Source organism: Physeter macrocephalus, chromosome 13 (genome assembly GCF_002837175.3).
Source record: "Physeter macrocephalus isolate SW-GA chromosome 13, ASM283717v5, whole genome shotgun sequence".
Lineage (NCBI taxonomy): Eukaryota > Metazoa > Chordata > Mammalia > Artiodactyla > Physeteridae > Physeter > Physeter macrocephalus.
Window position 1 is genome coordinate 51,842,522 of NC_041226.1, and position 19,590 is coordinate 51,862,111.

A 19,590-nucleotide genomic window follows, 5' to 3' on the forward strand; every position below is an offset into this window, starting at 1 on the left:
CACGAACCCGTGTCCCCTGCATCGGCAGGCGGACTCTCAACCACTGCGCCACCAGGGAAGCCCTATACATAATATTTTATTCAATATTTTAGAATTACAAAAGTGTAAGACAAAAATGATTCTCATTTTACTAATTAGTAAAGGGAAGTTCAGTATAAATAAGCCATCTTCTAAAGCAAGATGAAATGCTAGTGTGATGGACGGCAGTGAAATTCAGGAAAGACTATCTTACTCAGGTAGTTTTAACTCTGCCATATTTAATTTTCCTATGACGTAATTACTACAATTCTAATATATCTATAAAACATTAAACTATTTTTAGATTCCATACTTGTTTTTAGTTGTGCTAAAGAGTAATAAGCCTTCTGGTTTCTGGAATTGGGTAGTCAAACTTCAGTGATATTCTGCTGAGAATAAGAAGTCTGTATCATTGGAGTACACGCAAGTAATGATTCAGAAAACTGGTAATTTTGAGACATTTCTAGGCCATGATTTCAAATTTGCTCCAAGATGGTGGTAAAGGAAGTTGTGGTACTGGTAACACTTAGACACAATATGAACAAAATCATATTGACACAATGTCAGTTAGAAACGTATTATCCTTTAAAAGAGGCAAATCTGATTTTCTTATGGTCTTTACATTTTGTTTTACAATATTTTATTAAGTAATTTGGTAAAATAAAAACAGTAATTATACTTTTTTTTAGAGAAGTTTTCAAGAAGACTTGCAATAACCCTTTAGGTAGAACAAAACGGTTCTTATTCCTTAGTTCTCTTGTCTGCTGCCACTATGACATTATCAGGGTAATTTCTCTTTTACAATTTTATATTTAATATGAATTTTCTGCCTGGTTATGATGTTTTTTTTTCCCTTTTATTTCCTTGTCCTTACCTTTAAAACTTCCTGCAAGCTGGGTACATCTAAATGTAAAGTGTCTGTCACTTCATTAAATGGGTAAACTAAGTCTTCACTTCTCTTTCATTCTTCTATAATGCTTATCAAGGAAGAAAAAACTATTTCACACACATGACACTATTATGTTTCCTCGAAATTCTTCTTTTAAGAGACATTAAAGTGAATATTACACATGAATATAGTAGTAGAGAGAGCAGTAGTAGAGAGTAGTAGTACTACTTGTATTTACAAACTAATTTCATTAATTGAACTTGCCTAATGTATAGTGCAAACCTAAAAAAGTTTATACTCTTGTATACTCTTTTCCAAAGATAGGTAATAATATCATAATGAATAACATCATTTGCTAACTATACACTACCCTGGTTCCTAATAAAAACTAAACCAGCTGGCATTCTCTTAAGTAATCTTAATAATAGCTATAAAAGTGTTTTTGTACAAAAATAACTTAGATCTAAATGTGGATGTATTTTATTAAAGTAAAGCAAAGAGGTCATGCATTTGAATTCAAACAAATGGGTGTACAAGCTGAGACTTCCAAAAACTCTCTCAATTCAGTGAGTGTGTTTATATACTGTATAGCTAATATGTGAACTGAAGGCCAAGAAGAGCATATTGTTGTCATACTCGGAGGTTCGAGATGTTTATGGGGAAGCCTCAGGAACTTATTAAGAAAAAAGAAGACTCTGGTAAATGTAATTTGTTTTGGGTCTGTTTTCCAGATCAGTATGAATTACTACCGTGGATAAAGGGCTAGAACAATCCTAAAAGGCAGAACTGGAATCAACTGATTGGTTTAACTTATTAAGAACAACAACAACAACAACAACAACAACAACAAAAAGCAAGAGAAGAAACAACAATGTGAGAACATTTGGAAACCTCCGTTGCTATACATTTCACAGACACCAAATTCACTTAAAAGAAACAAACAAACCTGCCCAGTACAGCCTCTCCTCCACCCACTGGTATAGTGAAATAGGTTCATTCTCTTGGGGCATCTCTAAGTAACAAAAATTCAGTGTAAAACAATGAAAGTTATCCTTATAACTGATGCTTACCATAGTCGTGCATATTATAAAAATTTTTTTTAATCAATGTTTTCTTAATATATTTTATAGTATGATTAGCTTATTGTGGAATTAGAAAACATAAAAGTCATATTTTAATAACTACACTTAATAGAAAAATGTGATTAAAAACAAACGTCTTAGCTGCAGAATGTCTTAGGTCAGAATAGCTTAAGTGCTTCAAAAATGTGGGAAGGGATAACGTCCTCATTAAATAAAACCAGTTAGGTGAGTTGATAAATAATTAGTAACTGATAAACAACTCAGAACAAAGCTTCAGAAATGGTTTGATGAGGCAGGTAAGGCTGACAAGACTTACTCTGAAGCTGAGGCTGCTGGAAGGAAAGGGGCTGTCCGAACACAAATGGGCTGTGGACTAGGGAAGAGGGAGGTTTTGCAGCTTGATCAAAGATGGAAGGAGCTGGGAGATTGGGCCGTGACTGAATGGAATTCAATATGGCACTCAGTTGGTCACCTGCAGTGGGCAAAACAGTCAAAACTACAACTTGTTATTAATTAACATCCAAAATGGCAAGGTAAATGGTGCTTTATGACATTCAGATAAAGTTAAACACTAAATAAAACAATGCCAATTCAGAACTGTTGTGGAAGTTGGTGACTGTTGTTCTCAAATTAGGGACCGAATGTTGTATGTTGTTTTAATAATGGAAGCACCCCAACAAATTTTATATAATGGCCCACTTACAAAAACAAATCCATTTAAATTCATATACAACATCTAGCAGCAGCATGAGAGAATACAGAGTCTATGAAGTAAGTATGATAAGTTGATTTAATACCATACAAGTATAAAGGAAGATCTAAGTCGATGATGTCTTCTGTGCAGTACCTGACATTGACTATTATCACCCTGCCTCACATGCAGTACACTTCATGCAGAAAATATGCAAATAATATGAACAGTTCAATGTAGGACTGAAGGGAGGCAAAGTATATGTTATTAATTTAGTAATACATTTCTATTACAGTTATAAATTAATATTTTCTTTTTTAAAGTTGTTATTGCCAAAGAAATTATACATTTTTAAAAGCATGAACTCTTTTGCTTGGATAGGCAACGTAAAAATTTATAAAAGACCTATAAGAAAAAAAGGAATATGAGGTACCTTATTTGAATAGTATCTCAAACATGAATTCTGATATTTTCTTCAAAATTAAATACAAAGGACATTAACAGAAAAATACTTTTAAAAATATGAAATGATATAATTGGATGGATGATAGCTCCTTATTTATGAGAATATAAATATTAAATAGTTTAAATGATGCTGAAGAAGAAGGGTTGCGGGGGGGAGACCATATCCAGACTAGCTGATGCAGAAACTGGAAAACAGTACCTTTCCAGGCATATTCTCTAGATATAATAAAGTTTCATAAATAAAATTTTAAATGAAACACCAACAAGAAACAGATTAATATGGAAAGAACTGTGCACACAAGCTACATATCTTCACTTAAAAAAATTAATGCTGCAGATTAAAGGATTTTAGAGGTGATGAAGAATTTTATAAAATTGTTTTAAGGAAAAAGAATTTTTGCAAAAAACAATTGCTTGATGTTGGATAGCATAAAGACTTAAAGAAAATGGGAACTACAATTAAAGGTAAGATAATAAATAAAGGTTAGATATATTTAATCAGATGAAAGTTTCTTAATATTTCTTTACTCCATCTAAATATTTTAATAGCCTATTAAGAAGTACATGCTATTTTTGAACAATATTAGCAAAATCACTTTTAAAAAGTAATACATTATTTCTAATTAATAACAAATGTTCTCAGCAATGTTTGTCTCTACTGAAAGTTGATTTTTATTCTTATGATGTTTTAACAAATTCTGTTTTAAACACTGATTTAATGTGATAACCACCAGTACAATTTAGACATTTTGGAGACTGAAAGCATACAATTTGAATTAAACATGGCGTTAAAACAGATTACTATACAAGTATATAGTGGTAAGTCAACACTGAGATTTTAATTTAAGGACTGGGAGCAGCAGAAGGAAAGGGACAGGAAGAAAACACCACAAAGCATTTACCCTACTTAAGCATGACGGTCTAGTTTAAGTTAGTTGAAATCTGAGCTACCAGAAATGAGCAAGCAGACAGTACCCAAGCCTGTAGGATAGAGCAACCCAATGTAGGAGGAAAAGCCAAAAAGAAATCTTGTAGCTAAGGCTTCCTTCTTAATAAAAATACTTTGTGGAAAGTAATAAAGGTATCAAACAGAAAGTGGTTTTATTTTAAATTGAATAATTCCTCTATACTGATGTAATTCTGTATCTTGTTGACTATTTCATTATTTCACTGGCTCTGCAAGTCAGGTATTAAAACAACTGTACTTGTGTCTGGAAATCAAATCTCATTAATTAGTTTAAATAACATTTTAAAGTAAAAGTATTTCCATGTAGGCTATCTTCTCCTTCCTACCCATTGTCCAGCTATATGCTACCTTCTGACAATATCGTCGATTTTGAAGCTAAGAGTTAGGAGCAGGTTCATAAGAAGGCATGTGAATGTGTCCAAATTTACATACTAATGGAATTTTGGTTGAAATTTGAGCATAAATTACTCCAAAATAATTATTATTTGGACTGTCCATGATGCTGGTCTCTTCTATCAATGCAACCGAAACAAGCTGTATACGTTTTATATCCATATGGCTTAGGGGTTTTGTTTTCCTTTTTACAATTTTTTGGTTTCATTATACGTACCAAACCCAAAGCTATCATTTCATGTAATTCGAAATTAACTAAGATAACTTGATTAGACTTTGAAAACCACACATGTTTAATAAAGCTGATGTGCAACATTACTTAAAAATATTTTTATTTTATTTATTTTATTTTTTTGCGGTACGCGGGCCCTCTCACTGTTGTGGCCTCTCCCGTTGTGGAGCACAGGCTCCGGATATTTATTTTTTTTTTTTGCGGTACGCGGGCCCTCTCACTGTTGTGGCCTCTCCCGTTGTGGAACACAGGCTCCGGACGCGCAGGCTCACCGGCCATGGCTCACGGGCCCAGCCGCGGCACGTGGGATCTTCCCGGACCGGGGCACGAACCCGCGTCCCCCGCCTCGGCAGGCAGACGCGCAACCACCGCGCCACCGGGAAGCCCCATATTTTGATTTTAAATGGATCATTCTGGAAAGTTCTTTTTTGCTCATTAACATTTCATAATAACTGGATGATAAAGAAAAGTTCTTCTACTGGATATAGTGGCACAGAATCTTTACGATGTGAACTCAAAATGAGTGTCTACAAAATAAGAACAGGTAAGCAAGAACTATAAACTTAAGCTAAAATGGATAAAACCAATACTGTAAAAAGAACACCGCCGTAAACATTTTGATTGTTAGTTTTCTAGGAACAAACTTAAAGTTTTGTGGGTGAACAGTAATAAAAATGGTTAGAAGAGAAGGTAATAAAAATATTACAGTTAGGTAAGTAAAAGACTCACTTAAAACACCTACCTTTATTATTTCCGAGTCCATAATCAAATCCTTGGGCACTGCAACTTGCCCCTTTATTAAAAGCTTGTACTGAGAAAGGGCTTGGAGGAGGAGTTTGAGAATTTTGATCCAGAAGAACTTGTTCTACAATAAAAGGAACATCTATAAAATTAGTTTCTTATGTGCTATTCCCCATTTATAAAGAGAGAAAATTGCAAGAAAGATTTTTATGATGGTTAAATTTTAAAATAACCTCACATTTAGATTTGATAATAGGTCTACCAATTAGGTCACTGACACCAACAAAGTATATGACAAAATCTTTGTTTTCATCAATCAAAATCACTATAATATTTAGAAATGGGATAGGATCTTATGGAGTCAATTTGCTTTTATTGTGCTATTAACATTTGCTATTATTGCTTTTTTTTTTGCTTTTATTGTGCCATATATATATATGACAAAAAATCATTAAGTGATCACAGAAATTTAAACTTCTCTTACACCTCTTTTCGGGTTGAGTATATATCTTAGTAGAAACGATATCCTAATTTAAGAAGCATTTTATCTAAAAGGAACCTTCTACCTTCTAAGTATATGGGAATACAATTTCCTATGGTAAAACTCACTCCTTAGTATGGAAAGCATTTTACATTTTAACAATAATAGCTAACCTTACCATCTGATAGCTTTGTTATTTCTTCACTTAGCTTTCATATAGAACTTATAAAGTATCTTCACTTTGTAAATGAGAAAACCAAGGCACAGAGATATTAGGTAATTTGGACAACTGAAAAGTTAAGAGCTGGCATTTGTACCCTGGCAGTCCAGTCCCAGAGTCTACTCTTACACATTATGCTCATTGCTAGTCAAAATGATTACTAAGCTAGAAAGACCCTGACAGTCACTTAAACCATTCTCAGATTATTTAATTATGTCTTATATAAAGCTGATCTCGCTTTAGGTTATTTTCAGTTATATCTGAATATCCCTATATAATGAAAATGTTTAAGAATTTATGAATATGTAATAATTATATATGTAGTAAGTATACTGTAAACGGGAAAGTTATTTTGTAAAATGTCTGATTTACATGAAATGAAGACTTTTGCTTTTCAAAACATAATGAAGAATAGTTTTACCATCTCAGGACATTATTTTATGATGACATCATCTTTGACTAAGAAAAACTGGTCTGTAAAGACAAGGGAGGAAGTAGGTTCTCAAATTGGGTTCAGTGGATTACTGATGCACTGTGGTGTAATGAGCACAGCATTTGAAATATGAATGAAGATTCTGGCTCAAGTCTTTCACCTGCCCTGTTTCCAGTGGTATAACCATAGGCAAGTCATTTTAAATTCTATGAGCTTAGAAATGTAAAAGGAAGATTATATAACTGATCTCAAAGGCTTGCCGTGGGAAAAAAGGGGAGAATGTTTAATGTACCATTTTAATAAATCTAAACGTACTCTGTCATTCACACAAATTCCAAACCTTTCTTGAATCTATTTATATACTATGGCCATATTACCTCTTGGATAATGGTTATTATAACTTTATACTCTTTTGGATAAAGAAGCATATTCATTTAATTGTCTGACCCTCTCCTATAAATTCTGGGATTTGGTAGAAAAGTCTATGTTTGGCTTATCCACTTATTTTGATGTCCTAACTAATACTTTTGTGACTCAACTTGTATATTTAGAAAACTTAGTGAGCAACTAGTATGTGCGAAAACTGCTTTAGAACTAGGAATACAAAGATAAAAAACCTGTGCCTGTCCACAAGGGACTCACAATCTGGGTACGAAGAAATAAAAAATAACTTCAATATAATATCAGTTTTGTTCTAGTGGTGAATTCAGTTCTTTAGGATGAGAGGTAACTCTTCACTCTGTGAGAATCAGTTAAAGCTTCACCTAAGTGATGACATGGTCTGAACAAGATTTCGCCACCAGGAGAATGAAGAGAAGAGGACAAAAAGGAAAATCTTTTATTAAAGGAGATCATTGTTGAAAAACGGTAAAATAAAGTTTAAAGCTGAAACTCTAACAACAAAATAGGAAACCCCCAGAAGAAGCTAAGCATATATTCAATGCTCCTTTCCTGAGACAGAATTCAATAGAATGAAATTGCCTGGGAGAAGTACTACAATCAGTGGTTTGAAAAATGAACTTCCATTTAGTGGTAGAAAGAGTAAAAGGTTTAGTCCCGAACTGGCACAGAAGAATTATCATTTAAATTCATATTAATGAAATAAAAAGCATGTTTTACAAAGATCAATTCATATGTTTCACATTTCCTTCTAATTCTCTTCTTTTATGTGTATTCATTTAGTACCTATGTACTTTACATAGGAATTTTAACAATTGCAAGATTTTTAAACCTTTAGTTTTGATTTTACTTAAAAAATAAACACACAAAAAAGCTCTTTACAACAAAAGAAATACAGTACACTTTAAACTTCTGCACTGCAAAGGTAAATCGGAATAAATCACAAATTTAAGCCAACTTGCCATCTTCATGTCGGAGGTACTGGTTTCCGCCTCTGTCTCTAGCTAAGGACCATGCCTCTCCTTCATCACTCTCACAGAACTCTACCATGCTGTTCTTATCCAGCTGCACCCATGTACCTTCAGAATTGGTTACCTGGTACATAACAAAAAGCATGATTGATTGGCTTGATTCTTTCAGGGCATTCAGGCTGAAAACCAGCAAAAAGTTTAAGTGAGTAATTATTCCAATAAATCTCTATCATCAAATTAGTTTCTGAAATTAAGACCACAGCCTGAGGTAAGACAGAAATGAATAAACAGTCTTGTAAAATAATGCTCACTGATGACTTCAGTAAAAGCAATGTTTTTTTAAGGCACAGGATAATCCCTTAATAATTTTAAATGCTACCCCAAAACACATGGCTCTTTGTTTGGCACCTGAAATGTCCTAACACAGCATACTCTCTATTATTTAGGTTGGTAGTGCCTAAAATGCAACTTGAAAATAACCCTGACACTGAGAAATAGCATGACACACTACATCTTTAAGCTCATCAGCTGAGGCAAATGCCACAGTTGACTACAGAGTAATGTTATTTGCTCAGGACTTCAGTGACACCCATATATGGGAACGAAGAAATGAAACCCTTTGAATATAACACATCTCCAAACTGATTCATAGCAAATATTTCAAAGTGCTGTTCATCCATGACAGTACAGTACACATTTGCAATAGTGAAAAGATATTTGCAAATACCGAACATTTATATATACAATACAAATCACTTTGTTATATAAATATTGTTTTCACAAGGATAATTATGAGAATAAAATTATTAAAAAAGAAGCACAGAAAAATTGCATTAGTATTTTCAATACAGGTAAAGATAAAGAACATTAACATTTAAAAACCTGGGATGGAAATGGCAACCTTTGGAAGAAAGAGATGCTTTGGTTGTATTATATTAAAAACGAATATCTTAGAAGTCATGAAGCTACAAGAATCCATACCTCTCCCACTGCTTTGACTTTGTTTCCCAGAACTAACATTCCAATTGGGATACCTCTAAGGTTAGGGCAGCTTCTGATGTTGTGACCGGAAGGTCCCGTCTTCACTACCTTGTATATGCCTGGCCCTCCTCGCAAGAACGGCATATCCTGCTCTTGCATTGTTGCTTCCTGTGGGCAGCAGGAGTTTATGTCTTTGAAAAAGTCATCAGTACTAGTTTTAGGTTCCTGAAAATTTGAATAGGAAAAAAAAGTAAACAAAATACAATCTATTATCACTTTCAACATCCTTCTTAATTGCTTTTACAGCAAGTCCATAATGCATCAATTAAGAAAAAGAACACATATCCAAAGATAGCTCAAGGGTTGGTTAATACTACTATTAAAGAATCTTTCAGTTATTCAATTCTGAATAATATTTAAAAGAGTTGAAGAGAAGAAAAGATAGCAGGAGAGGAACTGAACCTCTAGCTTCTGTCCACCATAATTTGAGAAACACAGTAGTACTTGATTTTACTTTTATCTTTTAGTGAAATATTTAACAGTAGGATAAACAAAAATAATTTACTATATGAACCACAACTGAATAATTTTGAATCATTATTACTGCATTACTGCCTGTCGGTATGGGTTTAAAAGTCTAAATCTTCATTTCCTTGTACTTTTTGTTTATAACTATTAATAAATAGAGAAAATAGGTATGAAGATTCTGGAGGCTTATCTATAAACAGAGATAACAATGATGAAAAAATGTGCATGAAATATAGCTACATGTTAATATTTACTAGTTATGAATGAAATAAGAATGCTTATAGGATTTTAACAACTCACACTTTCTTAATACAGTACAAATAAAAATGCCTTGTTAGATTTGCTAGACCATTGTTAAACAGTGATATATTAATGCTTTTAACAGAAAAAGATGATTATATTTCAGTAGAGAGGAGAGATTAACATTAAAGATGTGGTTTTATATAAATATAATACATTTGGATATAAAAGAGTCACTTCTAAAATGAATGAAAGGAACATACCCTAAATTTCCTGTTGAATCTGAATGCTGTGATGAAATTACTTCCTACGTGAATGCAATAAAGATAAATAATAACCTTCCCATATTTGCTCCTTTTCCCAATTAAATGTAAAGGAAAGTTCTACACTGGAAATTCTTCCACTGTCATTATTACTTCTTTAAAACAGACTTAAACTGCATTTTTAAATACAGCGATATAGACTCTACAAATTGCTTTATTCAAATACAGTAAAAGATCAAAATGGGACACTTATTCAAACATTAGGTTAAAATTAAATTAATATTTAGTTATGTTATAAATAAGATAAAAATGAAAAAAACCAATAACATATTATGCAAGATAAAATATTACTGAATAGCTCTATCCCTATGAGTAGTCTCATTCCAAAAGACATGTCCGTTATATAGTGGAAAATTAAAAATAAAGTCGTAAGGTTAAAAAAATGTGGATTCAAGAATTCTCTGTACCTGTGACTTTAATTTACTATATGGTTGGTCAGAAAAAATTTTAAATCCATTATTAACCTTCACATAATATCTTGTAAATTTCATTGTGGTGATGAATAATCATCAATTTTTACTTATACAAATACGAACTACGGACAGTATTTATTTACATTTACTATAATTACTGTACCATATTTGTCCAACATTCCTTATTTATATATTGGCAATTTAATGGAAATGAGAATTTTAAGTACTTGAAAAATTTAGATTTACAATCTAAAATAAAATATGCATTTTATATACCCATGCATGCATATTTGTAAAAATTTATATATGTGTACAACTATATGAACACAAAGAGAGCACTCAAAATAAAAATGGAGAGTAAGGTCTAAACTTTAAATTGTGCTATTTTACTCATGAGATTTTCAGTAAATATTTAAATATGTCGTTGTGAATGATAAATTTTAGCAAATACATGATGCTATTTCATAGATGGAAGAGTCAAATTAGTCATATGTACAAATGATCTTTTAAAAATTACATGGCATGATGTAAAAACTAAACAAATATTCATAGATTTAGTGAAAAAACAATTTCACTGGTCTTTAATGATACATCTCGAGCATTTAATTAAGTTATAACAATATTTCCAATCTGACCACTCAGGGTAACAGTGAGAGAAAAGCCTTGGCAAACACTAATAATAATTATAATAATTGTAAGTTATTCACTGAAAGGCAATATAGGAGAACTGTCCTAAAATATTTAATATTTTATTGATTAAAGAAACTATACAAATTAATAAATGTACAGCAAAGTCTATCCTTTTTCTTAATACTAAACAGTATAAAAAGAACTGATAGACCTAAAATCACAGAACTGTGCCTGTTATTCTCAAGAAATCCTAAAATGCATGTTTTATTCTATACAGAAATTTAAGACCTGGGCACCAGCGTATGAAATTGAACTGCAATGTTAATTTTTGCTCCCTGCAATCCCACTCCAACATTCAAAAGGCCACTGTGCAAGGCTAGGAAAAAAACAGAAGAGCCATAGGGTTGGAACTCTTTCACCTAAATAAGTAAGCTCTGAAAAAGCTAGACCTGTATATAATTGTTGGAGAAGCTAGTCATAAAGTTAAATATACCAAATTTGAAGTCAAGTAAAAGTTTAACTTACACTAGTAATACAGTCTTTGGCAGAAATAGAGGGGAAAGGTTTATGGGGAAACTCAATTGCAGAACTCTGTATAGATAGTTTTTGGTAAAAAGAAATTTTTTTAAATTAATCTTAAGTAAAGGCTTCAAAGATACAATGTAAAATTTGTTATACAAGCTGAAATACCTGAATAATGTATGACTGTTCCTTACAGTTAACTCACCTGGGGGAAAAAAGCTTTGGAAGTCCATGAAAATACGTCCAAATCCCTGACTCCTTGGCTAGCATTAAAGATATTCTGAGCAACAAAGTTTAAGAAAGAAAAATATCAACAAAGAAAGGGAACAGGATATCATCTGCAGAAGATGCGTTCACAGTAACAACAATGTTCTATACTCTAGCACCAGCACTGGAATATTATTTCACTAAAGGGAAACTGAAGCCACCTGAGTAAACCACACAGCAAAGAAATTCCGATACATAAGTTTTTGTCAAAAGCTCTCCATGGATATAGTGTGTCATGCCATTTACTACAATTAAGAGCCAGACATTGATTTAAACCTTAAGACAGTGCAAGAAGGACACCTTCAAACTCCTTTAAATGATGACGTGTCTATTCCAGTACAAGTCATATTTGTTTTATGACAGAAAACAGTCTGCTGTTTTATAAAGAAAATGTGACTAACACAGATTGTATAGATAGAGCAACTATTATTATGAATAATAATGGCATGTAGTATATGTGAACTAGTTATCTCTGTTTAAAGTACAAAAAAAATCAAAAAGAAAAAAAATCTAAGTCATTTTTCAATTTTGCTCTCTTCTATAAATGAGAAAAAAGTCACTTGGAAATGTTACTGAAAGCTGTTAGCAAATCTGTTAAGAAAAGCATAGAGAAAAAACAAACAATCTGAACTTTTATCAAAAGGCAGACCTAGTTTTCTCCATCTCAAAGTTTAGGAAATGCACAGAGCATTTAGGATCTCTACTTTAGAGTCTAAAAATATTTTGTTACAGAACAACCAATTCACAGCAACATGGTCCCAGAAAAATCAACATTTTCACAAAATGTTTTCATAAAAATTAAAATGATATACATTTACATAGACATATCATCCTATTGAACATATTTATTTGATCAGAAATTAAAATCCTTCCAGAAACCAGCAATTACACAATTTTACTGCTTATATAAATACAAAAAAGAGGACATTCAAAATGTTAATGAAAGTTGTCATTATCCAAGACTTCAGCACAAAAGAAACAACACAATTCCCAACCAACTGTAAGCTATTTTAGATAACGAGAATTTATTTAATATTCTCCAGTTCTGTATTCTCCTCATGTATGTACATGTAGGGACAGATGTAGATACAGACGCATATACATACATATATGCTAATACAGAAATATAAAACATATAAAAGCCAGAAAAAAAATGAGCTTCTATTAGTGTGCCTACAGATAAATGCAAAACAAAAGAAAAAAACAAAAAACCAAAGCCCCCTTCACATTTAAAAATAAGACAGCAGACAAGGCACTTTCTCTTTAGGTGAAGTGGAAACATGTTGCCAAGTATTTTGAAATGCTATTTTTTGGGGAAAAAGATGTCCTTACTGGTTCGTCCATGTATGAAAGAATTTGTGGAGTATTTGCTCAATGGTTTTTCTCCTTTGCAGAGAATAGTGGTGTAAACCTTTTGACATAAAACAATATTAATATTTTTTAGCATATTCTACATTTTGGCATAAATTTTTCTAGCATCAAAAGCAATGTGAAAAGCGTTGTAAAAAGCAATGCAGTTGAGCTAGGAATAAAGAAGCAATGTGGTGACTGACAATTTTAAAGCTTGTATCTCTCTTTTATTTTTATTTTTTTTTAATTTAAAAAATTTTTGCTGCGCCATGCAGCTTGTGGGATCTTAGTTCCCCGACCAGGGATTGAACCCGCACCCTCGACAGTGAAAGCGCGGAGTCCTAACCACTTGGACTCCTAGGGAAATCCCTCTCTTTTATTCCAATGTGCAAACTCAAGTGTTTCCTCAGTCTGAGGACATGAGTTAACATATACAATGATACCTTAAAGTGATGTAACTGCTAACCATGGTAACAAATTGCCAATAAAATCAATTTTGTACATGTTAATTATATGTGGATTCAAATTTGACTCTTTTTTGCTTTTGTTCTGCATTTGTAGAAAATTCTTTCTACACTGGTTTACTATAAGATTATTTTTAAAATGTGTTATCCTAATAAAATTGCATTTATCAAGTATCAAAAAAGCACCAGACAGAAAACTGGAGTTTAAAATTAAAATGTACTTGCAATAGTTTTCTTTTGAAAATTTAGGAAAGTTTAGTCTAAAGATACGAACATGCATGAAAATATTAATCTCTCCAAAGTCTCAATTTCTCACTATTAAAATATATAAATTAGCTTTCATATTGTATAATTTTATAGAATAATATGAGCACCACTATATATGTAAAAGTGTGTATATATATATATATATAAATACACACACACATATACAAATACACACATATCTGCAATAATCTAAATCATTTTATTCTCAAAGACTATTGTGAAGGCAAAAAAGTTCTGTCAAGAAAATTAGAAACTGAAGCATGCTAAAAACCTAACTAAATTGATGAGCACCAAATTGTAACTCTAAGACAATAATCTTTCAAGACATAGAAGAGACCAAATAAGCAAATAATTTTCATGGAGAAATACATGACCAAACATGCCAAATGCTCACACAAAAGAAAAAAAAAAAGATAGTAATTGTTTCATTGTGCTGGATGATCACAGAGTTAAAAATTGCCAATTTTAAAGTGAAAAAGATAAAATATCTCAAGAGAAATTAAACACAGCATATATACAAACAATTATAGTGTTATTTTAATAGAGGCTTAAATTAAGGCTTAAATGGAATTTAAGGAAACTTAAACATCAAGCTAAAGTATGAAATGAAGCTTTTGATAACCATCTAAGGACAGCATATTTACTAATGGTGTATTAAGTAAATACTTAGTATTTAGTAGGACTGAAAAACAGGTTATGCATACATATACACACAAATTTATTAACGAGAGAGACAAAATCAAGAAATTTGGGTCATTAAAGCTGTGACTATCGGCATCATTAGGTATCCCAAAAGAATGAAACTGACATAAAATGCAAGAAACATTTGCTAATTTTACCAATTACCCTGAGTAATGTTATAAGAGAGAATACCAAATGATATTTTTCCTTCATCTCTCCCCCAAATCTTCATAGTCCCCAAATTCAGAAAAATCAACCTACTTTCTATATGTGAACACCAATCAGCCTAAGTAGGTAGAAAGTGTTTTGTATAATTGCACGGCGTGTTCGGAGACTCAAGTTGCTTCTGCAAGAATTGGATAATATGGGCTTATAAAGATATTTTTGACTACTTCTAATGAGGTATCATCTAATTTCCTTGATATAAACTTTCTCTACCACTCAACCTCATTCACAAAGTTAAAAGACCTCATTTTTGATAAAGAATCCAAAGAACTGGGCCTATAATTTTCAGATCAGTAATATCTCCTATTTTAGAAGTAAACTTGCTTTCCAAAAAATTTAGGCTCTATTATAGGCAGTCAAATGTCTCCCACGTCATGTGCATAACTGATTTTCTCTCTCTTTTTAAACATATTTTCCCTGGTATCTGAAACATTCTATTGGCTTACACTTGTAGTTTCCAGATCTTAAGAATTTTAATTTAAAATCAGCCTTCCCCAGGTATACCTTCAACATACATCACGATATTCATCCTCATTCAGCCATTAAGGTTATTAGTATTCATATTTATTTAATTGTGGAGTTCTAGCCAAAATAATATGGTTCTTATAGCTATATTTACTTTATCCTTTTAAAACTATTTATCCTTATGGCTCCACTAGATTAAGGTAGACTAAACATAAAAAAATGGGCTTTGGAATCACATCAACTGGAGTTCCAGAGCTAGCTCCACTACTTACTGCTTATGATCTTGGGAGAATAGCTCTCTTCTGTCACTGGAAAAATGAGAATGATAAAAACTTAACATCAAAGGGGCACAATGAAAATTAAATGAGAGAATTAAGGTATGGAGCATTAAGAGGGTCAGAAATTATTTTAAGCAGTATGATCCTACCAAATGCCAAGAACTAAAATTTAGTATTTAACAAATGTTGAAAGCCTACCATGAGCAAAATGTAATATTTAACACTCTAGAAGAAAAAATATAAGAGGGGATCCTAAATGAGTCCTAACCCTTGAGGAGCTTAACAGAAATAAGAGGTATATAAATACAAATGGGCTAAAAGCCAAAAAAAACCCCAAACTAAACATTATGGGTAGTTGGAGAAAGACATTTATAAGCCTTTTCCGCTTTTACAGACAAAGTGCTACCTGAGAAAGGAGGGAAAAAGCTAATTTCCCCAGTACTTATATGCTTTTTACCCTCAATTCGTGCTTCAGCAGTATCAACTATTTTTTAGTTCCCATACATAGCATGCCTCCATAACTTTGGACATCTGACTTCTCTAATGTGAAATTACTTTACTTTGTCCTGGCAATTTTTCTTTAAGATTTCCTCAAATGTCACCTCCTAAGTGAAGTCACTCTATAACTTACCACAATGCAACTTAATTATCTGAATATTGTATGTCTATCCCATTACATACTGAGTACCCCAAGATCATGAACTGCACTCTTACTTATTTTCTATCCCTCCCCTTTGCCTCTCCACCCAACACCTACTTCCCAGCTTAGTATCTGGTACATAATAAGGACTCAATAAATATATGCTGAGTGAACAATTAATGAATTGATAACTATAGCATTATTGGGATGTACAGGGATGAGAAACATTGACAGAAATTTTTGAGCCTGGCCAATTAGGAAAATATTAGAAAAGTTAGAAAAAAAATGGAAGCAAAAACATTTTAGACAAATGAAACAACATAAACAAAGACTCTAAGATGTAAAATTAAACAGTGTGTTCTAAAAGGGGCAACAAGTTCTAACAGACCGTGAGCACCTCACAGAAAAGAATCTGCACTCTTCATATTGATCCCTAATCTTCCCACTGATTTAAAAAATTTGTTTTGATTTAAAAATATTCTAAAAAAGACAGTCATAATATGGATGTCTAATGCTATTTAATCTCTAAACTAGAGCATTACTAAAGTAATAAACACAGTTAAAGTCATATTTGAACTAAGTTAGGATGCCATTATTTCTTAGTAAAGTAATGATGTTTAAATAGAACTACTGCTAGGTAGGCCAAAATTTAGCTGAAGTACTTATCTACAGTGAAAATGATAGTTCTACAGTATGAGTAAATAAACAAGACAGTGCAACAAAAATCATTTTAAAGCTCATTCTAAATATGACTATTTATGGTAATCTTTTTAAAAAAAATAGTTCATCAAATATTTAGTCAGTGTTCAATTTCCAATCCCTACCCCCATTCTCTCCAACAGTTTGTTTGAGTCAGGCTCCAAATAGGGTACACGCATTCATGTGAATGCAAAATTGTTGTAACTAGTTACAAAATTGTTGTAACTAGAAAAGGCTGAAGAGGTTGATGTAAGGGCTGCTCAAGGCAACTTTTTGGTACTTTTGCATCTCTTTAAGTTAGTGGCATTAGTCCTCGATAATTTCTAATTTTATTTCAAATCTACTAGCTTTCTTTTTTTAATTGAGTAGTGTTTCACAATGGTTAGCCATAATTTATAGTTGATTTACTCACAAACGAACTGAAGTATAAAAAGGGAAAATAGGTGGCAAGCATTTTTCTAGTAGTAAATGAAGTAACAGATGCAAAGGGAAGAAGCAGCAAGATGCGTTTGTTTAGCTCTATTAGTTCCTTGAGGAGATGAGATGGAATCATTATCCCCTCTATGCCCTATCATGCTCTGCCCTGTAGAGTAAGGTACTCATTAAAAACTTATTGACTGTATGAGAGGCCTGTCCTGGTCCTTAACATCAAAACCTTGGAAAACTAGCCTGTTCTTGCCTATGCCAGGCTCTGACTCTGTGGGTCCTCATATAACACCCTCATTGAAGCAACTTTATACCATATCTGTTTGAAGCCCTAGGCCAGTTGTCACACATCCCCTCTGTCCTCTTTGGTCACCACATAAAATATAAACCCTTATGTCATCTACCTGTTCTCTTTTTATACCAAAACTACTCTAGGCTTCTTCCTGATCCAACATCTAATTATTCCCATTTGTCCCATGACTTGATATTGTATCTAATGGGACTCTTCCTCCAATGGTACACAAACTCTCTTTCAAACCTTGCAGGTCACAGTGTTGCCATCACTGGTACGTCTTTGTGTCGACGTGGATATCATCCAACTGCCTAGACTTTTAGTTCTTAGACTTGGGCAGTTCCAATGACCTTTACTTCCAACATACTTCAGCTGCCCTCTCACGGCCACATTAATGAGCCATTTCATTCAATAAAATGCTCTAAGTATGAAATCAAATTCAAATATGCTATGTTATCATAAAAATTGCCTATCTCCTTCCAGCTCTTCAAGTATAGCGCACTCACTATATTGTTCTATTTTATTAGAACAATTAGTCCTCCTTTATTAGTCCTCCAAGTCCCTTGGACCGTCCATTTGTCCTTTCACATTTCCAACTTAGGCTGGATCCTACAGTTGGTGATCTCAATTGTTCTTTCATCAGCATCTGAAATTCCCTTTTGTCCCTATTTTCCTGTCATAGCAGCCCAGGAAATTCCAGCCAATGCTATCATCTGTTTTCCTGGCTCCTTTAATGCTGGATACTTAGGGCCATGGGAGGGGAAGGGTATCCAGAATGGATCTATCCAGTGGTCCCACTGGGTCCTTAGTGGCCCAATAATCCCCAAACAAGTAGTTTTATTTGTCAGATCCCGCTCCTATTTCTCTCAAACATTACTCCAAATCTTTATGGCATTTCTAAACTCTCTAGCTTAACTCAATTGTTTCAATCTCCACTGATGACTTTTCTCCCTTCTATATGGAAATCACGGTCTCCTTCAACCTCTTCCCTTCCTCCCTCAACCCTAAAAACTGACCCACTGCCATACATATCCCCTCCTCCTTCACAGAAACAACTCTCCAATATGCCCTCAATTCTATTTTCTCCTCCTCTTTCAGCCTTCAGATTTCTTATCTACATCTTTAATGTCTCCCTTTTCTACTGGCACCTTTACTTTAATTTGTAAGGATCTCAAGTCCCTACCATCCTTAAAACAAAGGAACCAGAAAATCCTCAGGCTTCTTAATGATACCAGATACTCTGAGTTACTTAACGTTAAAAGAGAACTCATGTCATTCTTCAACATAAAGACAAGCTAGAAAATATCAAAAGCTACTTCATTTTACTTTCTATCTCCAATATTCTTCATCTAGATTTTTCAAATAAGTCAGTGATAATCTCCTCATTCACATACCAGTGAAAAGCCATCAACGAGTATTTGTACGGCTCACTCCATTTAGCGTTCCCTCTTACCTTTATTATGTCCTCTCTCTCTGACCTCAAGACTGTCTACTAAAAACTTTCTCTCGGCTAGAGTTTAAAAGCATCAAATAACAGAACAGCAGTGGTCCAAAATGAAGCCATGCGATTCAGAACTTCAACACACAGCACACTTCTTGCTCTTCCTTTCTACCTTTGTTTATTCTCTTGCTCTATCTGTGTGAATATCTTCCTCTTCCAAAACCATCTCCTCAAATGAGCAAACAAAGGAATTAGGAAGAAAATTTTGCAGTGGGGAAGGTAGTAAAGATAATGTAATCTAATATAATGCCTTATTAGGGACTTAAAATACACAAAACTCTACACTGGTCAAAATTTAAAAAATATGCTGTTAATGAAATAAACAAAATGGCTATTATAATTATCTCATTTAAAATATCATTTTCGTAATCCTGAAGAATATTTGGTTACCATAATGAGAGATGGGTTCAATCCAT

The 19,590-nt window shown here is 32.9% G+C and overlaps 1 protein-coding gene across 5 annotated transcripts in view; it reads right to left on the minus strand.

The window, feature by feature from the left end:
- MYCBP2 (MYC binding protein 2) overlaps positions 1-19,590 on the minus strand; it is a 276,794-nt gene that overhangs the window by 63,200 nt on the left and 194,004 nt on the right. For 2 of the 5 annotated variants that reach the window (XM_024123254.3, XM_024123252.3), the window contains exons 53-57: positions 11,825-11,899; positions 8,964-9,188; positions 7,974-8,106; positions 5,480-5,602; positions 2,306-2,461 (exon numbers count right to left, since the gene is read on the minus strand). In XM_024123254.3, coding sequence (XP_023979022.1) covers positions 2,306-2,461; positions 5,480-5,602; positions 7,974-8,106; positions 8,964-9,188; positions 11,825-11,899 — 712 coding nt within the window. Of the gene's footprint in view, positions 1-2,305; positions 2,486-5,479; positions 5,603-7,973; positions 8,107-8,963; positions 9,189-11,824; positions 11,900-19,590 lie in introns of all 5 variants that reach the window. The other 3 variants (XM_024123251.3, XM_024123250.3, XM_024123253.3) reach the window with 2 other exon arrangements.